Genomic DNA, 23010 nt, shown 5'->3' on the forward strand with positions numbered 1-23010 from the left:
TGGCCTGTGACTGTCAGCTCTGTGCTTTACCAAACCACAGCTGGGACAGAGAATGCACCGTTTAAATAACATGAAAGACTTGGATATCGACAGGTCTCTGAATACCTCACAGAAACTGGCTGAATGACTGAAAGCGGGCGGCTCTGTTCGGCTCAATGCACAAGGGAATATTAGCTGAATATTGATTTTCATTTGCCAACAGCAATAAACAGCAGTTATAGTGACTTTGTAGGAATAGGGTCCAAAAAAAACAAACAAACAAACCCTGAATATTTTGGTAGTCACGACTGAAAGCATCCATGCATGCATTAAACACATGACTTACCCACTTTTATCTATATCCATACAACAGGCCCTAAACTACTGCACAGGTTAGTCACAAATCAGACAACAGGTGACTGAACAACCAGTAAACGCAACACTGGAGAAAGTACAAATTATTTAAAGCAATTGAAACACTGCGACAGCTTCAATGTCCGAGCCAACAAGATGCGATATACAGCAACAACACACAGACAGCCATGACAAACTTTTCTTCAAGTTTTTCTTCCAAAAACTTGAAGAAAAGAAAAACTTTTCATCAAATAAAACAAACAGCGAACAAAAGACAGACAGACAGACAGACAGACAGAGAGAGAGACGGAAAGTGTTAATGACTCACGTGACTTGAACCTGAAGGCCATTCTTATGTCTTTTATGAAGTATCCATGTCATAAGTTAATCCGTCGTTGCTGTGATGGTCATTTTGTTCATTGAAATCCATCATAGAACTCCATCGCTGCTAGCTAACACACGTTAGCTAAACTACGCTGTTACCGTTAGCAACACTGGAAAGTAAACTAAATCTCCCGGCTGTTTCCTTGTCAATAAACGTTAAACATTCGTTTTTTTGTTGTGAGGCCAGAGTATAAACGGCTTAAAAATTGATATCAGAGGGCTTATTCTTTCTCCAAAGACTTGTCCATTTACATTTTTGTATGACAATGGCGGCATTTGATTGTCAGGCACCAACGTCACCTGGCGTCCCTTCGTGAAGGCTGCAATATTATGTTTGACCACACGGGCGGACTGACATTTACAGTGCAGGCCGGTACAACCCAGTGGGGGCGCTGTTTCACTCATTTGAGAAATTAAAAATGAAGAAGACGACTCCAACTTGGCAACGGTATGTCAGTTATGTGAAAATTATTTTTTGAAGTGATTGGCTTGTCTCCACCAGCACACTGACCCAAACAGGACAAAAGCTTTATTCAAAGTGTACCAAAAACTGCTTTAGTATTTCAGTTTTTAATTTAAAAGAAAATGAAGAGGATAAATAACAACTTTGTAAAGACAATTTTATGAGAAAAATAGTAAGTATTAGTTATATAATTTGTTTGAATCTTTAATTCATTCAATTGATTTTACTTACAGATGTTAATTCTATGTCTTCCCCGCACAGTTTCCACCACTATGTTCTACAAAAACTAGTGAAACCAGTGCAATGTTATTGGAAACAGTCATAAATAATCTCAGCTAAGTAGCTGAGTTCAGGTGTTTCAACTACACTGCAGTCAAACATGAATTTTTCAAGAACTCAGACACAGAGATAGAGAGTGTAGTTTCAATGGTAGTTTAATTTTAACATTCAACATAAGTATCAATTATCATCACTCACATATTCGTGTTTTTTTAACCTAAGACCAGGAAAATGGAAATGACTGACAATGCAGTTATTCTTCTGCTGTCAATAACCAATAACTAAGGTGTTTGAGTCTGGTCACAATGAAGAACTAAACCTTTAGGATGAGGAAAAGAGGGGATGGATAGAGCAAAGAGAATGGGGCAAAAGATAAACCTCGAATTGTTGTGGAAAAGGGAATGTAAGGAAGCAACATAATAGGAGATGTCTCAGATGAAGGCATGGGGAGAAAGGCAGAGGGGAACGCCGGACTACTTTCATATTCAAACTCTGTGAATGAAGGGTTTATTTCGACCAAACCAGAGGCTGAGATTGTTGGAACAGTGGAAAGACTAAACACAACAGATTTAGTGAGTTTTATTTTGTTTCTGCTGAGTCTGCCGTTTATTAAGGAAAACAAGTGTAAGAAAATTTCCTTCCATGATATTTTGTGTTTGTTTATTGGATTAACAAACATAACAAACTCACCGATCACACACATCTCCCAGCTAAATCTATGGGGGGGGGGCACACCTGTGTGAATTCATCAGCAATTGCTGGTTGTTGGGCTGAAGGTGGGCAGCTGAATTTTAGCATATCACCCAGCGCTTCAGTGGAGGAGAAAGATGTGAGGAAAAGAAGTGAGAAGAAGGATCTGGTGGAAGGAGCAGAAGGTGTGGAAAACGGACACTGACAGACAAGGATAATACTGATATGTTTCAAACCCAAATTCAAAGAATTAACTGAAGAAGTGTGACAATACTTTGCACCTGTTGTAAACAAAGCAACAATGTATAAAGCAAACAATACAGTAGTAGTTACATTATAGTCTTTTGTTATACTTTTAATCATGTTAGTCATCTATGGAGAGTATTTTTCTGCTGTGTTGTGGCGCCTTGGTCCAAATCTGATTCTTTCACGTCAATAACTGTAAGACACTTTTTTTAACCTCCACCCAACAACGTAAATGTGGAAATTTAAAACATTAACAAATCGTCACCTTAAAAGTGAAAACCTTGAAAGTACATGCTCTGTGGAAATATCTGCTTCTCGTGGTCCACTAAGCAACCAGACCTGCATGATATAATGTTAACATACAACACAGTGAATGCATCGCACATTAACACTGTGAGAGGGAAAAAGGCTTCTTGTTGATGCTGCAATTTCACATTCTACATGAGGCCATGAAGACACAACAAACTTCATACCAAAAGGTTTGTGACATGACTGAGGCATCTCGTTTTTTTTGTTTTTTTTTTTATCTTTACACATTTGACTGGGCCTGCCCACACAACCTGAAGAGGAGAGAAGGGTGTTTATCTAATGTAAGCATCAGTCCCTAAGGAAGGCCACCATAGCATTTTGACTGCATTGTCAACTGCCACATGTGACACAACAATGCCTTTAGAACGCCAAGGCACTTCAACTTATATAATTCAGTTTCAGTCAGATTTGTGACCTACTTCTCTGTTAAGGCAAATACAGTTGACTTTGGCACAACGGCTTTATTCTAAGGGGCCTCCCTGCCCTGCTGAAAATTGCTGTTTTTAATCCAGCGGTTTAACGTCTCGCCTCGCTGCAGTGACGTAGAAGTGCACCGAGGGGGGTGTCAGTACACTGTGACATCACAGTGGGCAGCATGGTGTCAACTTACATCCTCTTATGTGAATGGGTGATTTGATTAAAAATGGCTTCCTGTTTCTGAACCAACACTATAAGTTCTCATGACTGATGAGGGATTACCTATTGTCAAACATCCCAGTACTGATTTCACGATTGTTAATTTGATTCATGATATTGAATCCTAAAGGATGGCAGATTCAGATTTTCATGTCAAACCTCATGTGGCTCCATGTGTGGTGTGCAACAGCAAACTAAAGAATAACACAATATTAGAACAAACTGTTAAATCATCTCCATGGAAAGAGTCTTTTATGTTTTCTCAAAGAACTCACATGTGAGGAAGATGTCCATTATATAGTGAAGCAGGTTAGCTAGGCACATACAGTTTCCTTTTTTCTCCAAGACAGAGGCCAACAGAAGACTGCCACCTTTTCCTTGTTGTGGAATCAAGGAGGCTCTTCTCTCTCAGCCCTCCTCTCTCAGTGTCCAGAGCCTCCCACACATCAGCACTCACATTAACATCATGCAAATACACGTGGAAAATATAAAATTCATTGGGTTAGGGTATATATTTATATAGATTTATACATACATATAAATTCATATATTTTTAAGGAATGTTAATCTATTTTGCTGTGTATTTTTTCTCATTACAAGGTACAAAATAACTTTTCATACTATGTAACACAATATATAATCAACATATTAAAAAAACAACTTATCAGTCCTTTTATCATCTTTTAGAAAAAAAATCCATAATAAAAATAAGTTCTATGTTTTTTCTCACTTATATCTTACAATATATTTTCTCTCTGTCAAAAAACACGCACACATGTCCCATTTTTGTTTTTCTTCGTGGTTTCTCTCGGCAGCAAATTGGTGGCGGTCAAACTGAATGTGTAAAAAAAAAACAATCACATAATGGTGGTGCTGATCAACGTGGAAAAATCTCAGAGCGACAGCCTCCTTGACGTGTAGAATTCACAAAACGGCAGCGGTGGGTGTTGCGAAACAAACTAACAGACTGCGGTGCTGTTACAACGGGCACTTGGAGCAGCCACATTCCAGAGCAGTTTCCATCTCCTCGGAGTACGAGGTGCCGTCGGTGCAGCGGAAAACCACCTTCCTCCGTCTGTTCTTGGTGACGCCGCAGCAGACGCCTGCGGGTGCCGCTGCCTGGCAGGATCTGGGACAATCCATGCGGGGAATCTTACTGGTGGACGTGCATGTTCTCATGGGGTGGTGACGCTTCAGCTGCTCCCTCACCATCTCTCCTTGACATGTAAGCTCTGGACATTAACGGAGAAGGGACACACACACACACACACACACACACACATTATATGTACTGATATTTGTCAAATCTTGAGATCATTTTCTATCGCCTCTTCTGACAGTCTCCTTTTTACCTGTGTCACAGGTAGGTCCAGTGTACCCTGGCTGACAGTGGCAGACGGGCTCTCCTGCCTCGGACACGCGACACTCCCCGTGTCCGCAGCGCTGCCCCCTGCAGGCCGGAGGCTCCTGCCGTCGGTCACAGTACTGACCCTGGTAGCCATCGCTGCACTTGCAACTGTAGGACTGACCCTTCGGCACACACACACCATGGGCACATCTGGAGTGAGAGGAAGGACAGAGGGAAGACACGTCAGAGGAGATGTGACAGTGTTTTACTCATGGCTGCTTTCAGACGGGCATGACCACATGACACAGCCCATTTCCTGCACTCATTAACCTCTTTGTTTAGAGTGTAAATGTGAAACTACTGCAGCAACAGCAGCGTCAGGTACAAGCAGTACATGCATGTGACTTTCTACACCTCTACATGCCTCCATTTCTGCTCAGTCTCCGCTGACTTGGCTTACCTGCTGTTCTGACAGGGGTCCGGTGCCGTCGTCTGGTCACACAGGGCCCCGCTGCGTCCTGGAGGACAGTCACATGTTACCCCCATCTCTCCTCCCTCCCTGCATGCACCCTGAGCACACACACTGCAGGCATGACACCCTGCAAGAATGGCATCAGCCTGAAGAGAGACAAAGAAAGGGAGGAAATACTGTTAGAGGAAGCTGACAAACATTTGGACGCTGTATGAACGCTGCAGCCTTCATTTCAACAGCGGAAGTCCAGCGAAAATATAGCTCCTAAATGTGTTTTTTCCTACAGCTGCAACCAGCATGGGTTTATTGAAATGTCACTTAAAAATCTTCATGAGATCAGTCACAATGTTTTGTATTCCTGCTTACATTATGAAAATGAAGTTTTTATTTGGACTGATCTTGAGCATGAAGCTCCTTGCTGCATTAGTGAAATAAGATTTTGCACGATGATAATTTTACTTGTTCTTAAGCCGACAAGCTCAGAAAGTACACATGATGCCGCTTATTGCTTTTTAAGTCTTGCACATGTAATTACCTTGCCCTCGAGCCCCTGCGGCCGTGCCCCCCCTGCAGCTCTGTAACTCAGGTCTTGAGGCTCGCCGTTGATTCGGACATTGTGGATACAGCCATTAAAAGCCTGAGGGGAGCGCTCAGGGCCGGGCCGCAGACCTGAGGCCACCACCTGAGACGGTACACCTGGGAAATGAAGGAAGTTATGGAAAAAGAAGAAAGAGATGAGCGGAGTGAGAGTTAAGAAAAGGAATGAATGGAAGACAATGAGAGGAACAGAGACAAGAAGAAAGCAAATTCAAACTCTTCTTCTCCCATTTTTTGAGGAAAAATTCCACAAAAACAGCTGTCTGTATTCATCTGTACCCATGCATGGAAAAGGTGTAATCACAGCCACGAAAAGGAAGCACAGGCAGGCACAAGTAACATCTGTGTTTTCAGAACACATGTCTACAAACATGGACTGATGTACGTGTGCAAATGAGTGTGCGTACCTCCGATGTAAAGCTGGGTGTTGTGGTCGACGGAGGGCTGACGTGCCAGCTTGCCCAGACTCTTGGGGGCGCCGTTATCCACCACCAGGCTCAGCGAGCGGTTCTGAATCAACAGCTCAACTGTGTGGAAAAGCCCGTCATTCACCGACTCCACGCTGTAGCAAACACACACACACAAAGGAAGGAGAGATTTTCAGTATGGTTCCTATTATGATAAATTACTGCTGAATTCTACACCAGACAGGAGAATTAGGGAGAAAAAACACGATAGGGCAAATTGGAAATGCTAGACAAAAAACAGACTCCAAACATTTTCAAGTCAAACATTTTTTTTTCTTTGTTTTGTTGTGTTTGCAAATCGACCAAACTAAATGAAAAAGAAATTAGGGAAATCTGTGTTGAAATGTTATTCTCAGACATAAAACAGACTGATCACATCCTCCATACAGAGTTCTTCTGGAGGGGGATTAAAACGTGCCCTTGATCTAGGCCATAGTTTCCGAACATGGGGGCTGAGGCCCACAGTGGGTCCCCCCGCAGCACGCAGGGTAGCTTATTCTGATGGGCTGGAGCCTTCGGGCAACACTAAATTTATACAATTTAATGGTCAGACTCAACCGGTTTGGACCCTTTTGTTACATACAGAGGCTCTCTTACTACAGTGCTGATATTTTTTGAGGAAATGAATGTTTCCACTGACGATGAGCCTGCAGTGAACCAGGATCATGACCTTTTGCACCATGTCTGACCCCTGGGAAGAAAGTGTGTGTGTTTGTGTGTGTCTGAGATTCCCCACTAAATGGTTTTTGCTGGAGGGGAGACAGACAGCTATAGAGACAGTGGTTTGGCACAGTCGTAGGAGGGAGAGAGAGCGAGGGTGAGAGACAGAGAGGGAAAGAGAGGTGGACGGTGGGGTGGTGAAGTTGACTGTGCCTCCGTTCACCCAAGCTCTTCCCCGCCTGAACCCGGAGAAAACGACTAGAACATCAAAAACACAAAAGAACAAGTGAAGCCACTCTTTCCGTCGGTGGTCTGCTTCAGACTCCCACAGCTAAACACCAAGACAATACATCCCTTTGTCTGCAATCCCTCATTGGCTAACTAGCTAAGGAGCCTCAAGTCAGCTTTGATTGACAGCTGTTTATAAAGTGTTCAGATTACAGTGATGTTACATTAACAGCCAATGGAGCGGGGTTGTGAGTTCTGGAGGCGGGCCAGCGTGACTTTCATAGAAAATGCTGACCATACAGAAGGAGAAAAACAGGGAGCAGAGCAGATGCTGTAACGTCAGAAGGAGAGGAAGGAAAAGAGATAATCATGATTAAAGAGATGGAGAAGAGATTATGGTTACGATGGCAAAGAAGTTGAACAAAAAGAGGAGATGGAGCAGAAGAAGAAATAAAAAACGTAATGAGGAAGAGGAAAGAGCAGAAACTCAATTAAACAAAATGATATAAAGCAGAAAAATATATATTAAAAACCATAAAGTACAACTGTGCATGTAAAGGACCAATGTGAAGGATTTAGTGGCATCTAGTGGTGAGGTTGCAGATTGCATCCAACTGAACACCCCTCGCCAAGCATGCAGGAGACACGAATCTCACAAAAAATGCAAAAGGAGCTCCTGTGTTTGATTTGTCCCCTCTGGGCTACTGTAGAAACATGATGGCACATTTGAAGAGAACCTGTTCCATCTGTCGATATAAAGGCTCGTTCTAAGGTAATGAAAACACAACTATTCTTATTTCCAGGTGATTAGAAATGAATGAAAACATAGTTATGAATATTATATTTAATTTCAGCCATATTCTGGCAGTAGATCCCTCTAAGTCTTACGCACTGGTCCTTTAAGGCTTTGTACTGATGGGACCTTACATAGACTTTTTCATGCTACATGGCTTTACATGTATCATGCTGATGTTCATGGGTATTACATACAAAGAGTAACTGAATAGTAGAAATGAGTAACACAGCCATTTATGCATCAACACAGGCAAAAAAAAAACAAACAACAAAAAACAAAAACCAGTACCACTTTTCTGGACATCAATCTAGATCAACACTTAGTTGGTGGTTTCTTACAATAAGAGCTCCTACTCACAGACCCAACACAGACACATCCATGGTTTCCATTATGAGCCATGTAATTTAATAATGATCTCAAACAGGCCTGCTGCAACCACGCAAAATGACCGTCTGTTAGCCTGAAAGATTAGCTCTCTGTCTCTCGGCACCCATCTCCTATCTTCACTTTGTTTTCACTCTCTCGCTTTGGCTTTTCTCTTCTTTCCGTACCTATCTTCTCCTTCTCCTCTTCTTCTCGTCCACTTCTTCCCCCTCATCTTGTTTTTCCTCCCTGATTACTCCTGGTATCTTCTCCTCTTTTTGCTCCGCTGTGCCTTCCTTTCCCTCCATAACAACAGTCATTTCTCCTCCTTTCACTCCTCTGAGGCTTCTCTGCTTTTGTTCTTTGAGCACTTCATCCCCTTTTAAATTTGTTCAAGTGTCTGGAAAGTGAAATCAAACAGGCCGCTCACACAGCTGAAGACACTCTCACGCTGATTTTGTGCCCAGGTTTGAATCTCACACACTCACTCAGACACACACAAACACACACAGACACACTCTGAGCTGAGAACCTGCTGTAATACCAAAGCTCCACCGGGTGGCAGTAAAGGACTAACGGTCAGTGCTTCCTTGTCCTAGCTGACGCTGAACCTGCAGGGGAGTGTGTGGTTGAGTGTGTGTGTGTGTCTGTGTGTGTGTGTGTGTATGTGTGTGTGTATTTGATGTTTGCCAATATTATCAACAGCCAAGTGGATGTTTTCCAGAACCTCACTGAGACGTGTTTGCGTGTGATTCAACAAATCACAAATATATAAATACGTACTATCTGTATTAACCCCATGTTTAAACGTATGTTTCTGCAGTGCTGTGTGAGGAGCATTTCACTTTTTTGATTGGTATATGTGTCTGCATGTGTGTGTGTACAAACTTAAGTGTGTATTTCAGGTTCTTTGAAGTTGTTTTGGCCCTGTGTATCAGTAAAAAAGCAGCCCATTATGGATTTCAATGAAAACAAACACACAGCCGTACCACATTTCAACTGCCTCTCTCTCTTACTCTCATTGTGTTCGCCCAAACCCACAAGGGACGTCAATTTCCTGTCAGTCCAGGATCAAATACACCCTGAATGAGCACATACACACATAAATAAGCTTCACTAAAAATGAACTTCCTAAAAACCCCAACATTTTTTTTTAATATAACTGAATCAAATACAAACCCAAAAGTAATTACAGGTCGCTGACTATATCTTAAACCGAAAAAAATAATATTTGGATTAGAAACAACTGCACAGATCCACTTACACTGTTAAATCTAATTAGGCACTGCTATCATTTACTTACAATGTTTCTAAACCACATTATGTGTGTGCGTGAGTGCATGCGTGACTGTATTTGACAGCGGTCCTTGTGTGTTTGTGCATGTTTTTGTTAATACTTGTGTGTTTGTCTGTGTGTGTACATGCATCTTTGTACACCGTGCTGTATGCATTGGCTTGTTTGTTGGCGCGCATGTGTGTGAGTGTAATTGCATGTGTCTATGTGTGTGTCAGGCTGTGCATGTGTGTGTGTTTAGCAGCCCAATCTGATTAAAATGATGTTCAGCAGACAGGCATCCCAGTCCCATATTGCCGTGGTAACCTCAATTAGTCATTGCTGAGACGGCAGCTGCTGAACGGCGAGCTCCTTCGCTGTTTTCTTTCCCTCTTTTTTTCAGCTTCCATTAAACCCGGCCGGCCAGTTCAGATGAAATTTGTACTTTTCAGGAGTGGATTCGCAGCGTTTTGATGTCGAGTCTCAGGAATGAGCGCTCGTTGTTTCAGGCCTATAAGGTTTCAGTGTTAGAAAGTTTGAACTGCCTCTGAGCGTTTTAAACCTATAATGTTCAGGGATTGTGGGATTGTTTGCTTTAACCACGGCCCTGCGGTCTCTACGAGCCACATTCAGGTCAGACACTTTCACTTATCTAAATGTGACAGAAAATCCTTTTGTAAGACTTGTATCCTATAGAAAGCGCACTTTTTACACAGCTTCCATATGTCAAACATCAGAAGAGACTGAGTTCATCTGGTCTCTGGTGTGCATGGGATGTAGCAAGAGGGTGAAGCGTTGGGTACACTGATTTTTGGGTGGACACAATAAAAGGAACACCTGTATCGTGTCACCAACATCAGTACATGTTACATTTGGCGTATTGATTTGATTTGGTGGAACTACAGTCATAATTTAATCACTATCAAAGGTGTGCCTAAAGACCGCTGAGTATCTTTGGACCTGTAACGCATTTTAGTTTAACTTTGGCGAATTTCCTTCTGAAGTGTAACCTGTTTGCACTGTAAACTTTGAGAATGGGAACTTATTTGTCTCCTTTGAGAGCACATGGAGTCTCACACCATCCCTCAGCTCCCAAACCCTTCAGCACCAGAATCAAGTCCTGGTTGGTCAGGACCTCTTTTTCACCACACAGTCCCTCACTGGCTTCCCGCCCACTCAATCCTTTTAACTGATATAATAATTGTTGCTCTTTGTTTCATGGATGTCACTACAAAGTTTGGAGTATTTACTTGTTCATTTCTTAAGTAAATTGCCACAGCTGGCACAAAATGGAAAAAAAAAAATAAAAAAAAACAATATTATTTTAGGGCTGCACGGTGGCGCAGCAGGTAGTGCGCGTGCCTCACAGCAAGAAGGTTGCCGGTTCAATCCCCGGGTCAGGCGGGGCCTTTCTGTGTGAAGTTTGCATGTTCTTCCCGTGCATGCGTGGGTTCTCTCCGGGTACTCCGGCTTCCTCCCACAGACCAAAAACATGCTCATTAGGTTAATTGGTGACTCTAAATTGTCCGTAGGTGTGAGTGTGAATGTTTGTTTGTCCTTTCATGTGGCCCTGCAATCGGCTGGCGACCAGTTCAGGGTGTACCCCGCCTCTCGCCCATTGTAGCTGGGATAGGCTCCAGCCCCCCGCAACCCCGAAGGGGATAGGCGGTATAGATAATGGATGGATGGATATTATTTTAGTTTAATATTCAGTATTTGGCAAGTATTTGTTGTTTACTTTGTAAATTTAGTTAGCGATGTACAAAACGTCTTAAATTTAAACGTTTTCCAAAGCCATTTATTTGAACTGTAGGTTCAGTAGTCCTTATATACAAACAGGTGTAGGAGTGCAAGTTGCTGTGGCAACTTATTTTTATTTTTTTTAAAAAACAAATGAAGTGCACTGCAATGCATTACCGAGTGAGGAGATTTCTACACGAGTCCAAAGGTGACAGAATTTCAGAGTGAAAAGGCAAACTGACAGCTTCTTCATGTTAAGGTTCATCAAGGTTTTCAAAGTGAATATTTGAAATAAAAGTGCCAGAACTCAAAAAACCTACAAAATACTGTAACTATAAGTAGACTATGGAATCTGGATGTGTACGTGGATCGACGGCATCAGTCCCATATCCGATAACTGTACGTCTGGACTGGATCATCCCAACTCTCCAGTCTTCCCTCTCCTCCTTCGCATCCCTTTCCACTTTCCTCCTCCCGACCATCCATCATCATTTCTCCTCACCCTACTTCTGTCTTTCCTCACTGTCCACTCATCCATCCATCGCTTCCACTGCCTCTACCTGCATCATCCTCTCCTCCTTTCCCTCTGCCGCTCGCTGATGAATAATAGTAGATGTGCTCTCTTTGACCCGACGGGAGATTAGTGTGGCATTAGTAAAGGGCAGCACATTAATACACAACAAACACACACCCTGTCCCTCTCTCTCTCTGTTCATGTAACACCGGACATGCATAACCACTTTCATCTGTTGCTAATGAGGGCACAATGAAGGACTTGTACACCTCCTCTTATCTCTCTTTCTGTCACTCTCTCTCTCTCTCTCCCCTCTTTTTCTCTACAGATGCAATGCTCACCCACTTGTGTGCATCTCTCGTATGCTTTTATTTTCATTATCATTCCTTCTGTTTTCCAGCCTCACATCTGTCTGCCAACCCTGCTGAGATTCCTCCTCCTTTTTGCATCCCTCTGTTTTTTCTCCCTCTCTTTTCCTCGCTCTCCATTTTCTAATCCAACTTCTCTGTTTGAGTTTTGCCTCCCGTCCAGATGTCATCTGGGCAGGTGTGTGCGTGTTTATCGGTGTATGCCTGTGCATAATATAGCTTTGTATCCTTTCTGCATGCTTTGTGTACTCAGACCTCCACGTCTGCTCCAGGCTTCCTCTTTGACCTGCTCCTCCCCTCTCTCTTAAAGTGCAAACTCAACCGAAACCAACCACAATCAAATCTCTACCTCAAAGCCAAATAGTAACCGTTAAAAGTGAGGTGACTCATTAATTGACCATTTTACCAGCATTAATTTTACATGAGTGTGTCTTAATCTGGCCTGTGGCTACATTTCAGCTCGATGACAAAAACTGGCTTGAACATAATGCCCTTCCTGGCTCCTGGTTTCTACACAAGATAACCAACCCAGGGATCATTCAGAAACATCCCAGGGACTGGCACCGGTCCCTGGCCCTCAGTCGAACAACCGCAGTAACTGTATGGACAGTGCCATGTTCAGGGACTGCCAGAATTGCTGTGCTCGGATTGTGGTGGTTAAATGGTTACGCCATTCTGGACAGTATCAGTTGAATGGTGGCAGGACGTTCTGCTGTGCCTGCCTAGCCATGTGGTTTGAGTCAGTTTACGATGTATTTCCAAATTAGGGCAGATAAGATAGGTCATTTGCAATGCTCAGACTCATGCAATCAAAAGATGGCACATACAAAGGAATACATACAAGCTTGTGGTAAAATGAGCTCCAGGCTTGGAGCTGGGCTTCGTCTCCTTCCAGATTGCTAATGCTGAGCATAGAGACAGTGTTTACTCAGTGCTTAGCATTGTGAATTGGATTCTACGGATCTCTGTTTCTTCCTCTCACTTTCAATCTTTCATTTTTCTCTTTCTCATTCTTGTGGATTTTGTTCCCTCATTTGCTCCCTTGTCTCTATTTGTGTCTTCCCGGCTTGTACCTCTCGCTCAGTCTTTCCTTCGGACACTTCTTTGCCCCACTCCGTCTTCATCTGTCCCCATTTTTCGATTTCTTTCCTGACTCTCTCAGGTTTTCTTGCACTCTGTCTGTCCGTCTGTCTCCCTCCCAGGCGTGGCCCGTGTCGAGTTAACAAGACCAGACAAGGATAATTCCCTGACTCACTCTGTGGTTTACTTTTCCCCTCTGCCCTCTGTCATCCCTCACTCCTCTCCCATCCATCCCGCCTTTCAACTGTGTCTCGTGGTCTTTTCATGTCGACGGCTTCTATCCATCTGTTTTACCCTTCCTGTTTTCTCCTCTGGCGGCCGACCTGTTCTAGCCAGTTATCTCTTTATCGCGTTGTCTGCTCTTTCGCACACGCCCTCCTTCCAGCATCAGTCTATCCATCTGTCTCTCTGGCTATCTCTCTATCTATGTCAATCTCTCAACTGATCAATCTTTCTACGCATCCATACAAACCTCCTCTCTCCTGCTCAACCTCTTCAGCCCAGTCTCCACCCCTCCCCATCTGTGCCAGTGCCTAATTAGATTTGTTTCCATTCTTTCATTCGATTCTTCCTTCCTCTCTAACCATCCCTTCCTCTCGTCCTCTTCTTGCCTTTCACAATGTGTCATGTATTGTGAATACAAGCACGTACTCTGGTTAAGGTCATATTTGGGATAAGTGGTCTCTACACATCTACCCACCCAGATTACAAACCAGTCTCATTCATGTGAAGAAGCAGAAAATCACTACAGAGCTGGAAACTGCACAGACTGCAAAAAAAAGGGAAATTACACACAATGGCAAGTTGTTGTTATGGCCCAACAAATTTGTCTTTGACCTCTTGGCATATATCCACCCGGCTGAAGTCTCCTTGAGCGGGTCATGGTCTCTACCAGCTCCAGGGCTACGGCTCTACAGCTGACCCTGCGCTCTGGCCTCTCTCGAGTGGGGCAAGGTGCAAGAAATTCACCTACGTGCTTCAACACAGCATCACATTATTATTATAAATAAGCTGTTTGTATGCATCCGCTTATCAAAGGTCAATGGAAACTACAATACCGAGTTCACGTTCACCAACTCAATGCTACACCATGCTAAATAACCTATATTAAGCAGCTCTTATTACAACACCAGCAGGATCACTGTGAACGCTGGCACTGTGTTTAACGCACAGCACGGCAAAGAAACTCGGAGAAACTGTCGTTTCCGGTGCTGCTAAAGCCAAAATGAAACTGTTCACATGGTACACAGGAACTGCAGGGTCGACGCAGAACTTCTGCTTGCAGCCCAGAGTTTATGACTGAGCAGACTGTGTATGCGCTCGAGCATGCAGACACCAACTGTAGCGTAAACAGAACCACATGGGTGTTCGTATTGGAGTTCATCTGCCCATTAACAGTTAAACAGCTTGGACTGAACGGTTACCAGCACGCAAAGATAGTTTCTTGATTGAACTTGAGAACTTGACTGACATGTATCAAAATGCAACCATGTAAACTTTAAGTAGATGTAGAGGAATTTAAAATATATGTCATTCGCAGATGATTTTTTTAATACGAATTCTACTCATACAAAAAATGTGAAGGTTTAAATGAATCATCAAAATTGAAATACCTGATGCAGAAACAGCCTTGCCCTTGATGTAGTAAATTGTGGCTTTAATTTTCTTCTCCCACAGCTACTTGCAGGATTTATACGATGACGTAACGTCCTAATCCTAAAGTCAAATTTATTATGAACTGGCCGCATACTATTATCGGAAGCAGGGAGGCTACCAGCGCCTCCCCCTCCTCCTCCCCCTCCTCCTGTGACCTTGTCTCTATGTACAGAGACAATAGAAAAGAGTCACAACCACACGGCCAGACGCCACATGCTAACAAAATCACTGATTGAAATACATAGAAAGAGGAATGGTGGGTTAATGAGAAAGCAATAAACCCTCCCTCATTTCTCCTCCATCTTCTGTCACTTCTTTCTCTCCATCCTCTCTCTCCCTTAATTCATTCAATTACACTAACATCTGTCTCTCTCGCTCTCCTCCCTTCCCTTGATTTGCAGTTGGCATTAGTACGCTGACTGCTGCGATCATTCAAGAGGCATTTTCAATATCTACTGTATATAATACCTTGGTATAATTACCAAAAAAACATAAAAAATGAGACCATGGTCAAGATGATTGGTGGCCTCTGTCTCACAGCCGTGGTACTGCTGGTGCTTTTTCAAGATGAAGGGTTTTTGTGTTGCTTTCCAAGCTGGACTACATGATGGAAGTGATTTTTCCATCCGCCTTTAACACCTTCCATTATCTGCCCCGACAAGAAACTCTGGAAACTTTAGTCTTATTTGGACTGGCAGAGCAGTGCCCACTCCCTGCCGTGTGCAATAAACCGATCTCTAATAAAAATCTCCTTTTGACACCAAGTATTACAGTAATGTAGATGCAGCACACGATGAGGTTTAGAGGCTGGTGCCAGTCATCCTCTCGTCTTTTTGGTTATTGGTATTTATTCAAATGATATGTTATTAAGTGTTTTGTACGGTTTGCATTGTTGTCTGCGCCTGCGTTACAGACTGGATACCCCTCGGGACATGGTATTGAATCTTGTATCATATATCCCACTCACATCTCTCCCCCTCTTCTTCCAGCCACAGACGGTGTAGACAGAGAGAAGCAGACAGAATCAATAGCAGCCAATCAGCACCAGACGAAGATGAACAAGGCCCTTTCTCCATCTCTCACTGTCTACTTTAATGTAAAGTTGGCCAATACCTTTTCTCTCTCTCTTTTTATTCTTTGCCACCTTTCTTTTTTCTTTTCTACACCTTCACTTCTCCTTTGACCTCTTCCAATCCACCCTTCAGTCAGTTCTGTGTGCCTCTTCAAAATGGCTCAAAAAGGCATCGTCTTAAACTTTTTCCAGACAAGCAGAGACTCACTGCACATCCTGACTGCATGTATGAACATGTTTTGTTTTCTAAAGCTCTTTCCTTATGACCGAATGTCAAACAGTGAGTATTGTTCACAGCCGTTTGTGAGGTGTGCTGTAAAAGAAGCCATGATAGAGATAATTACATTCTATGCTATGACAAAAGCCCCACGACATCAGTTTTCTTATTTTCTTGACTTATTATTCAGTAGTGTTCTATAGGCTGAGAAGTCTGTAAGCCGTCATTAAACATGTTGAAACCTTTGCCAACAAACCTAATTTAAAAATCTAAAAATAAGGCTGTTCATCTTATTTCCTGAGAAGTCAAACAGGGACAGCTGTTCTGAATAGCTGCTTTTTCACTGTGATGGTTCCACCTCTGATAGACAACTGGTTCAGATGCTGAGTTTGAGCTGCCCAGCTTTCATCAAATCATATAATAACAGCTTACATAGTTTGCGACTGCATTAAATGGCTCCTGTCCTCAAAATGCTTCTTTCCGTCTTGTTTTAAGAACATACTTACTTACAGCCTTCATAAAAAAGCTTTGGCAGTGTCTTTAATCATTATGTGAATATGAATTTGTGCAAACCTTTTTATGATTATTTTTGTATTTTTGCACATGTACTGTTGAATGCTTATTTGTAAAGGCGCATACTGTGACATCTCTGCAGACACTCTGCATACAAACCCTCAGTGGTTTCCTCCCATAAGTAACTCCTGAAAACATTATCGTGCTCTTTTCCTGGATTACCATAGCTGTTACCATAGCTCACCACATCATTTCCATTTCTATGAAACTGTGAATGTAGCTGATTATATAATATCCAGGGGCTTTCGCAGACTAACCCACTGAATGAGGGCTTTTGTTTCCACTGTTTGAAGTTCTACCTAGAGAGAATTTTGGTGGGACATGACTGTCTAGTCCGGATTGTAAAGGAATTTTTCTGAGTTCATGTTTGTTTATAGAGGGAAGTGCTCAGACATGGATCTTTTACTGTGTGTGTGTGTGTGTGTGTGTGTGTGTGTGTGTGTGTGTGTGTGTGTGTGTGTGTGTGTGTGTGTGTGTGTGTGTGTGTGTGAAAGACTATGCTGGTGCATTTGTGTGTGCAAGGACGAATCAAAACCCACTGAAAAGTCCTTAAAGTACTGCATATAAAAAGCTTCTAGTTGTTGGGATGTGTATGTGTGTCGTATATGCATGTATGCATTTTACATTCTTAAGTATCCTTGCATTACCTTGAAGCTCTGTAACACTTGAATCTTGTCAGTATTATGCAGTCCAATAGCATCATCCAACAGATACAAATAAGCAATTTAAAATATACGCCTTTGTGAGTGAATGGATGTTGAATGTTTGCTTAGTGTGTAATCGTTAACTCGTGTTGAACGTGAGCAGTAACTGCACAAGAGTGCTGTCTGCATACTTTTCTATGTGTGTGTATGTGCTTTTTGATTTTTTTAAGTGCACTCAAACAACCTTGAACCCCTCCATCATCTGAGTCCAGTGTAATATAACTTCACTGAAGAAGTGGAATTAAAGCCCTTAAAATGAACGTACACGCATGTGAGAGTAAACGAACGAGTGTGGATACTGTGCAGCATAAGTCAGACAGCAGAAGTAAATGTGTTTAAGCCATGTTAAAAACTGAGATTCAGCATAATATGATATGAAATCTGCAAATCCTACAGAGTACTTGTTTGTGTGGGTGTGTGGTCTACCTGTATACAGTGGTGGGAGGGTAGTTGGCGATGTCGTAGATGAGTCGTATGTGTCCCTGGTACAGCTCCAGTGCCAGGGGGTCATGGTCCTCCTTATACAACAAAATACCGTTGTCTTTATCTGTGGCCACCTGGAGGGACAGAGATGGATTAGAAATAAAGACAGAAGAATGGACACAGTGTGAAAATCTGTCATTTTGACGACTAGGGATTTTTCACTGGTTACTTTTTGACCCCTTTTTCACATTTTCAGATAAAAGATGTTCCTAAAACATGGGCAAATGTTTTGGTTCTACTGAGTTCCACCTCTTTACTGTTGGCACCCTCAGCAATGTGAAATCTAACAGCTTTACCCTCAAGTTTCTCAGATCTGGCAAAGCACTTAGCTGGCACTGAGCTAATTTTTAGATTGCGAGTGTCGACGTTGATGTGAATCAAAGACAAATGAAATAGACTTTCAATTCAAGGTGGTATAAAAATGACCACAAAATGTAAATTTCGCCACACACGAAAACGAGGTCGCTTGCGCCTCCCTCCCACACAAACACACTTGACATGTCACACTTGCTCGCGTGCTCCGCTAAGCGCTAACTAACTAGCGAGTGGAAATGGTGCCAAGGGGCCAAGCACTTAACACTCTTGGCTTCAATGGAGCATAGCCAAGTCAACACCTGCTAACAAGCTGCTGGAGAAAAGATGAGATCGAGGCAGACCAAGAAGAGAGAAGGAGGGAGAAATGCAGAGAACAAAAGAGATGAGAGAGAGAGGGGGATGGAAGAGGAGAGCGAGATGTTGAAAAGTGGGTGAGGAGAGAAGTGGGATGCAGACTGAAAGAAAAGAGAGAAAAAGTGTTAAAGAGGAAAAGAAGCCAGTGATTTATGAAGTGCTGTGGCCCTTTCATTCTTTTTCTTTTTCACTTTCTCTCTCTTGCCTTTCAGTCAGGGCCTCTTGGTAGAGTTTAAACAGCCTTGGCACTGACATTGAAAGCTCCTGGCAGGACTGCAAGAGCGCGCGCGCACACACACACACACACACACACACACACACACACACACACACACACACACACACACACACACACACACACACACACACACACACACACACACACACAGATCCAAACAGGTGGTAAATATCAATTAGACTGCTCTCAGTTTCTTGTTTCTCTTTCGCCCACTCGCACTCTCATTTCCAAAAAGGAGGAAAATATGTCTCTATTAGGACATAACTCTCAGGTGTCCAAAACGTATATTCTGTGTGAGCGAGTGTGTGTGTATGTGCACGTGTGTGTGCACGAGCACAAGTGCTCAGTGTGCAATGGAAACAGAGGGTGTAGCAGATGTTTGCTTTGCTTTGTCGGCACTAAGTCGTGCAACTCTATAGGCTTGATTTCAGCAGCTCACTGCTCTATTTCAAGCAGCCCAAAAATGTTTTCCATGTAGCGCAGCAGAAAATGGCTTTTGTACCTTCAAAGGGTGACAAACTCTCCAAGATAGGGCTTTTTATTCTTTATTAAGGAGAGCAGGAAATATTACATTACATTTCTGGTTGTGCTTTTCCATAAATCCCTGCATGAGTGCAGGATGTCTACACCTCCTCTGCTAGCAGAGGTCAAAGGTCGACCTTACCTGCAGTGAGATATGCGCTGTGGGACGAAGCTTGGCGCCTGGCAGCTCCACGTACCCATCCCGACCCAGGAAGTGAACGGTGGCCATCTTGTCACATTTGTTGCCGTAGAAACTGGGCATGCAGCGGCAGACGGGCTCCCCGGCAACCACCAGGCACTGGGCGCCGTTCTGGCAATCTGATTGGTCACAGGGGCTGGTCTGCAGCAGGATCATGGGCGGGGGATTCTCACAGAACAGCCCGCTGAGGAAGGGGTACATTAAGAGGAGATAACTTATTCATAGAGCTTTAATAGGGTGATTTGTTGTGTCCATTTCCCCTGATAAAACTTGTTTGGTACTTGTTCTACATTTTGCTTCATCACATTTCATTTGGGGATTATATTGGTGGAGTTGGACAGATAATGAGAAGAAAATGGGCATGTTTTTTTCAGAAAAACATGGCAACCAGATTCTGTATATCAACTTGTTTTCCACTGTATCTTTTTCATCTCTGAATTTCTGAGTGCTTCTTTGTATTTCCTCTTTTTGTCCACAGTGTCCATCCATCTTTCTTCTGCTGTCTGTCTCCTTTGTCTGTCTCTTTCCTGCATAGCGATGCCTTCTCTCTGTCTGTCTCTCTGTCTCTCTCTCTTTCTCTCTGTCCCTTGTGATGAATTTGTTTCTCTCTTGACAACAGTCTTTGCTATAATTAACCACATGGAGCTGCATCTGCTGCACACACAGACACACACACAGACACACACACAGACACACAGACACACATAGACACACAGACACACACACACACACACACACACACACACACACACACACACACACACACACACACACACACACACACACACACAGTTGCACGCAGTGAGTCCAGACAGTCAAGTGTCTGATTATGAAGCGCCATCTGTATCTCCTCCCAGTTTGGCCCTGCAGCGTGTCACCGTGCCTTCGTCTGTTCAAGCCATTTGCAGATGATGTGTTTCCGTGACTCTCACCTGAAACCCTCTTTACAGACGCAGGTATAGCCGTTGACAGCATCCACACACTCAGCTCCGTGTTGACACTTATTCTCCAGACAATCATTATAGTCCTGCTCGCAGTGCTGGCCCACATAGCCCGGTAAACACTCGCACCTGCAGGGACATGGAAATATGGATGGGATTACTGTGTGTGTGGGCGACAGGCTTTGCCTCATGATTACAGCTGCTTTGCTGTACTGAGAGCTGACAGCCCGTGTTTACAGAAACAACAAGTTTCCTGTGACAGAATTCTTGAGCAGGACACCAAACTTTCAACTCACTGTTAATTTCCTTAGGATAAGTTACATTTTGACCATGTAAATACAAATGAACTCAGTAAATAGGAAGTTGGACATTTACAAAATCTCTTTCTCGACAAGCTGCTTGCTGTTACTGCACATATGAGCAGTGACTGGGGAGTAGATTTTACTTGATTACAGAATCAGGCAAGCAGTTAAATAATTAAATGCTTTATGGAGGAGCATTGCCATATACAATATACTTCTGTGCATAGCTGCACATGTGTAGGTTGTTGTTTAAGTGTGCTCCATGGTACTGGAAACATGTTGATGTAAGATGAAGTAACATGTCTAAACTTTCCAAGAGTGATGTCTGCTTTCAGTTTGATGGAAAAGGTTATAGAATTAATCTAAAGGTTTAAGTGGAAACTGACAACTTTTCAACCCCCCCAAGTGTTTCCAAGTGGTATAATTGTTGGCGCAGCTCACTTTCCATTTCCCTCAAATCCCAGCAACTACCAGAAAACGCAGGACACACTGTATTCGTGAAACGATCCACACCACTTTGGAGATGAGAGAGAAGGAAGAAGCATGTTCTCTGAAGAGGTAGAGTTAAATAATAACTTTATATGCAGCAATAACATCGTTTGAGTATTGTTTCGAGCAAACAAGTAACTGCAGCAGAGGTTGGCGCCGAGGTGGAGAAGAAAACAGGATAAAAAGGCGTGAGCTCATTCACTCATTTAATCTACAGTGGAGACATGAAAGCAGATAGAAACGGTGCCAGACGGACTGGATCAGCCTTCATTTCCCCAGGAGAACATAACCAGTCGCAGGCAGGATTGCATAGCCAAAGTGTGGCTTACTGGGGACCAATCTGAGCACCAATGGTGTCATTACTCTGTAGCCACTATGTCGTGCAATCAACATTTACTGCACCACGATACGTTAAAGCAAAAAACTTCTCTACTGCCTCCTTAAAACAGAACAATCTGCAAAGTTTGAGGCACGTGGAAAATCAAGCCATGAGGGCAAACACACTGATGACAGAATGGTGATATGTTGTTAGTATTACAGGAGAATATGAGAGTATTGCCGTGTTGTGTGTGTGTATTTGTATCAGTACACCTCTGTGCATCTGTCTGTTGGTTTGTGTGAATGTGTTTGAGTGCGGCTGTCTGGTTGTGTATTTGTCTAATCCAGAGCTGGAACGGCAGGGCAGCGATGATCGCTCTGATTCTCCTTGCTGCACGAAAGATTCGGCTTTTAACTCCTTGACCTCGCCGCCCCTGTCGCTTTGTTGTCACTTTCAGTGATGTGACCTCTGACCCTTCTTAGCGCCGACCGCCTGCGAAGCTGTCACTCACCTGTAACTTCGGCCCACATGGACGCACTTTGAGTCGTGCTGACAGGGGTCGAAGCCGTGGAGACAAGGGTCGACCACCTCCTCACACAGGTCACCTGCCGACAAAGAGTGAAACAAAATATTTATGTCTCTAGTAATTAAAAGGTTTAGGTGTAAAGCTGTTTTCCAGACAGACTGCAGTGGGACACAGTGAGGAAGAGTATCAGAAAGAGAAAAACAAAGGAGGAAGAAACCAGACCGCAGGAGAAAGCCAGTCTAACCTTTTCACATGTTCTCTGTCGGCTTCAGATGACGGCGGAAAAGACAGAAAACAAGGGCGGAAAAGGACATTTCTATATGAGTCTATCTTGTTCAAGACCTCAGATAATGCGCCACACACACACACACACACACACACACACACACACACACACACACACACACACACACACACACACACACACACACACACACACACACAAGAGCATTATCAGCTTTTTCTCAGAGCTGATGGAGACGGGGGTTAATAGGCTGTGCAACAGTGGCTACAGTCTACACACACACATACACACATGCACACACACTTAGATGCTCAAAGGGTGAGAAGGGTTAACAGTGTGTGTAAAAGCAGTCGCTGCAGTCGGTCATATGAAGGAAGAGGGGACTGAGAAAGGTCAAGCACATTTCCAGCGTCCTCCGCCTGCTTTAATCTAACTCTGCCGCCTCACTCCCACCCCCTCTGTCTGCACCGCTCTCTCCTCAAGTCACTGTTACACGCAGATTTTTCAGAGCTACAGCGTACTGCTGCATCTGCTGGAGGATCTGTAATCCTTGAAGCTGCAGCAAACGTGTGATATGAAAGTAAATTTTAATTGCCCATAAAACCGAGCG

At 43.3% G+C, this 23010-nt stretch overlaps 1 protein-coding gene across 1 annotated transcript in view; it reads right to left on the minus strand.

Annotated features, from left to right (window-relative positions):
* Positions 1-1618: 1618 nt before the first annotated feature.
* Positions 1619-23010, minus strand: part of slit3 (slit homolog 3 (Drosophila)) — a 242144-nt gene continuing 220752 nt past the window's right edge. The window contains exons 30-38 of the mRNA XM_070962829.1: positions 22142-22235; positions 20512-20649; positions 19523-19763; positions 17895-18025; positions 6165-6319; positions 5696-5856; positions 5149-5306; positions 4693-4898; positions 1619-4572 (exon numbers count right to left, since the gene is read on the minus strand). Coding sequence (XP_070818930.1) covers positions 4319-4572; positions 4693-4898; positions 5149-5306; positions 5696-5856; positions 6165-6319; positions 17895-18025; positions 19523-19763; positions 20512-20649; positions 22142-22235 — 1538 coding nt within the window. The 3' untranslated portion in view covers positions 1619-4318. The remainder of the gene's footprint in view (positions 4573-4692; positions 4899-5148; positions 5307-5695; positions 5857-6164; positions 6320-17894; positions 18026-19522; positions 19764-20511; positions 20650-22141; positions 22236-23010) is intronic.

The sequence above is a fragment of the Chaetodon trifascialis genome, chromosome 5, assembly GCF_039877785.1.
Source record: "Chaetodon trifascialis isolate fChaTrf1 chromosome 5, fChaTrf1.hap1, whole genome shotgun sequence".
NCBI lineage: Eukaryota > Metazoa > Chordata > Actinopteri > Chaetodontiformes > Chaetodontidae > Chaetodon > Chaetodon trifascialis.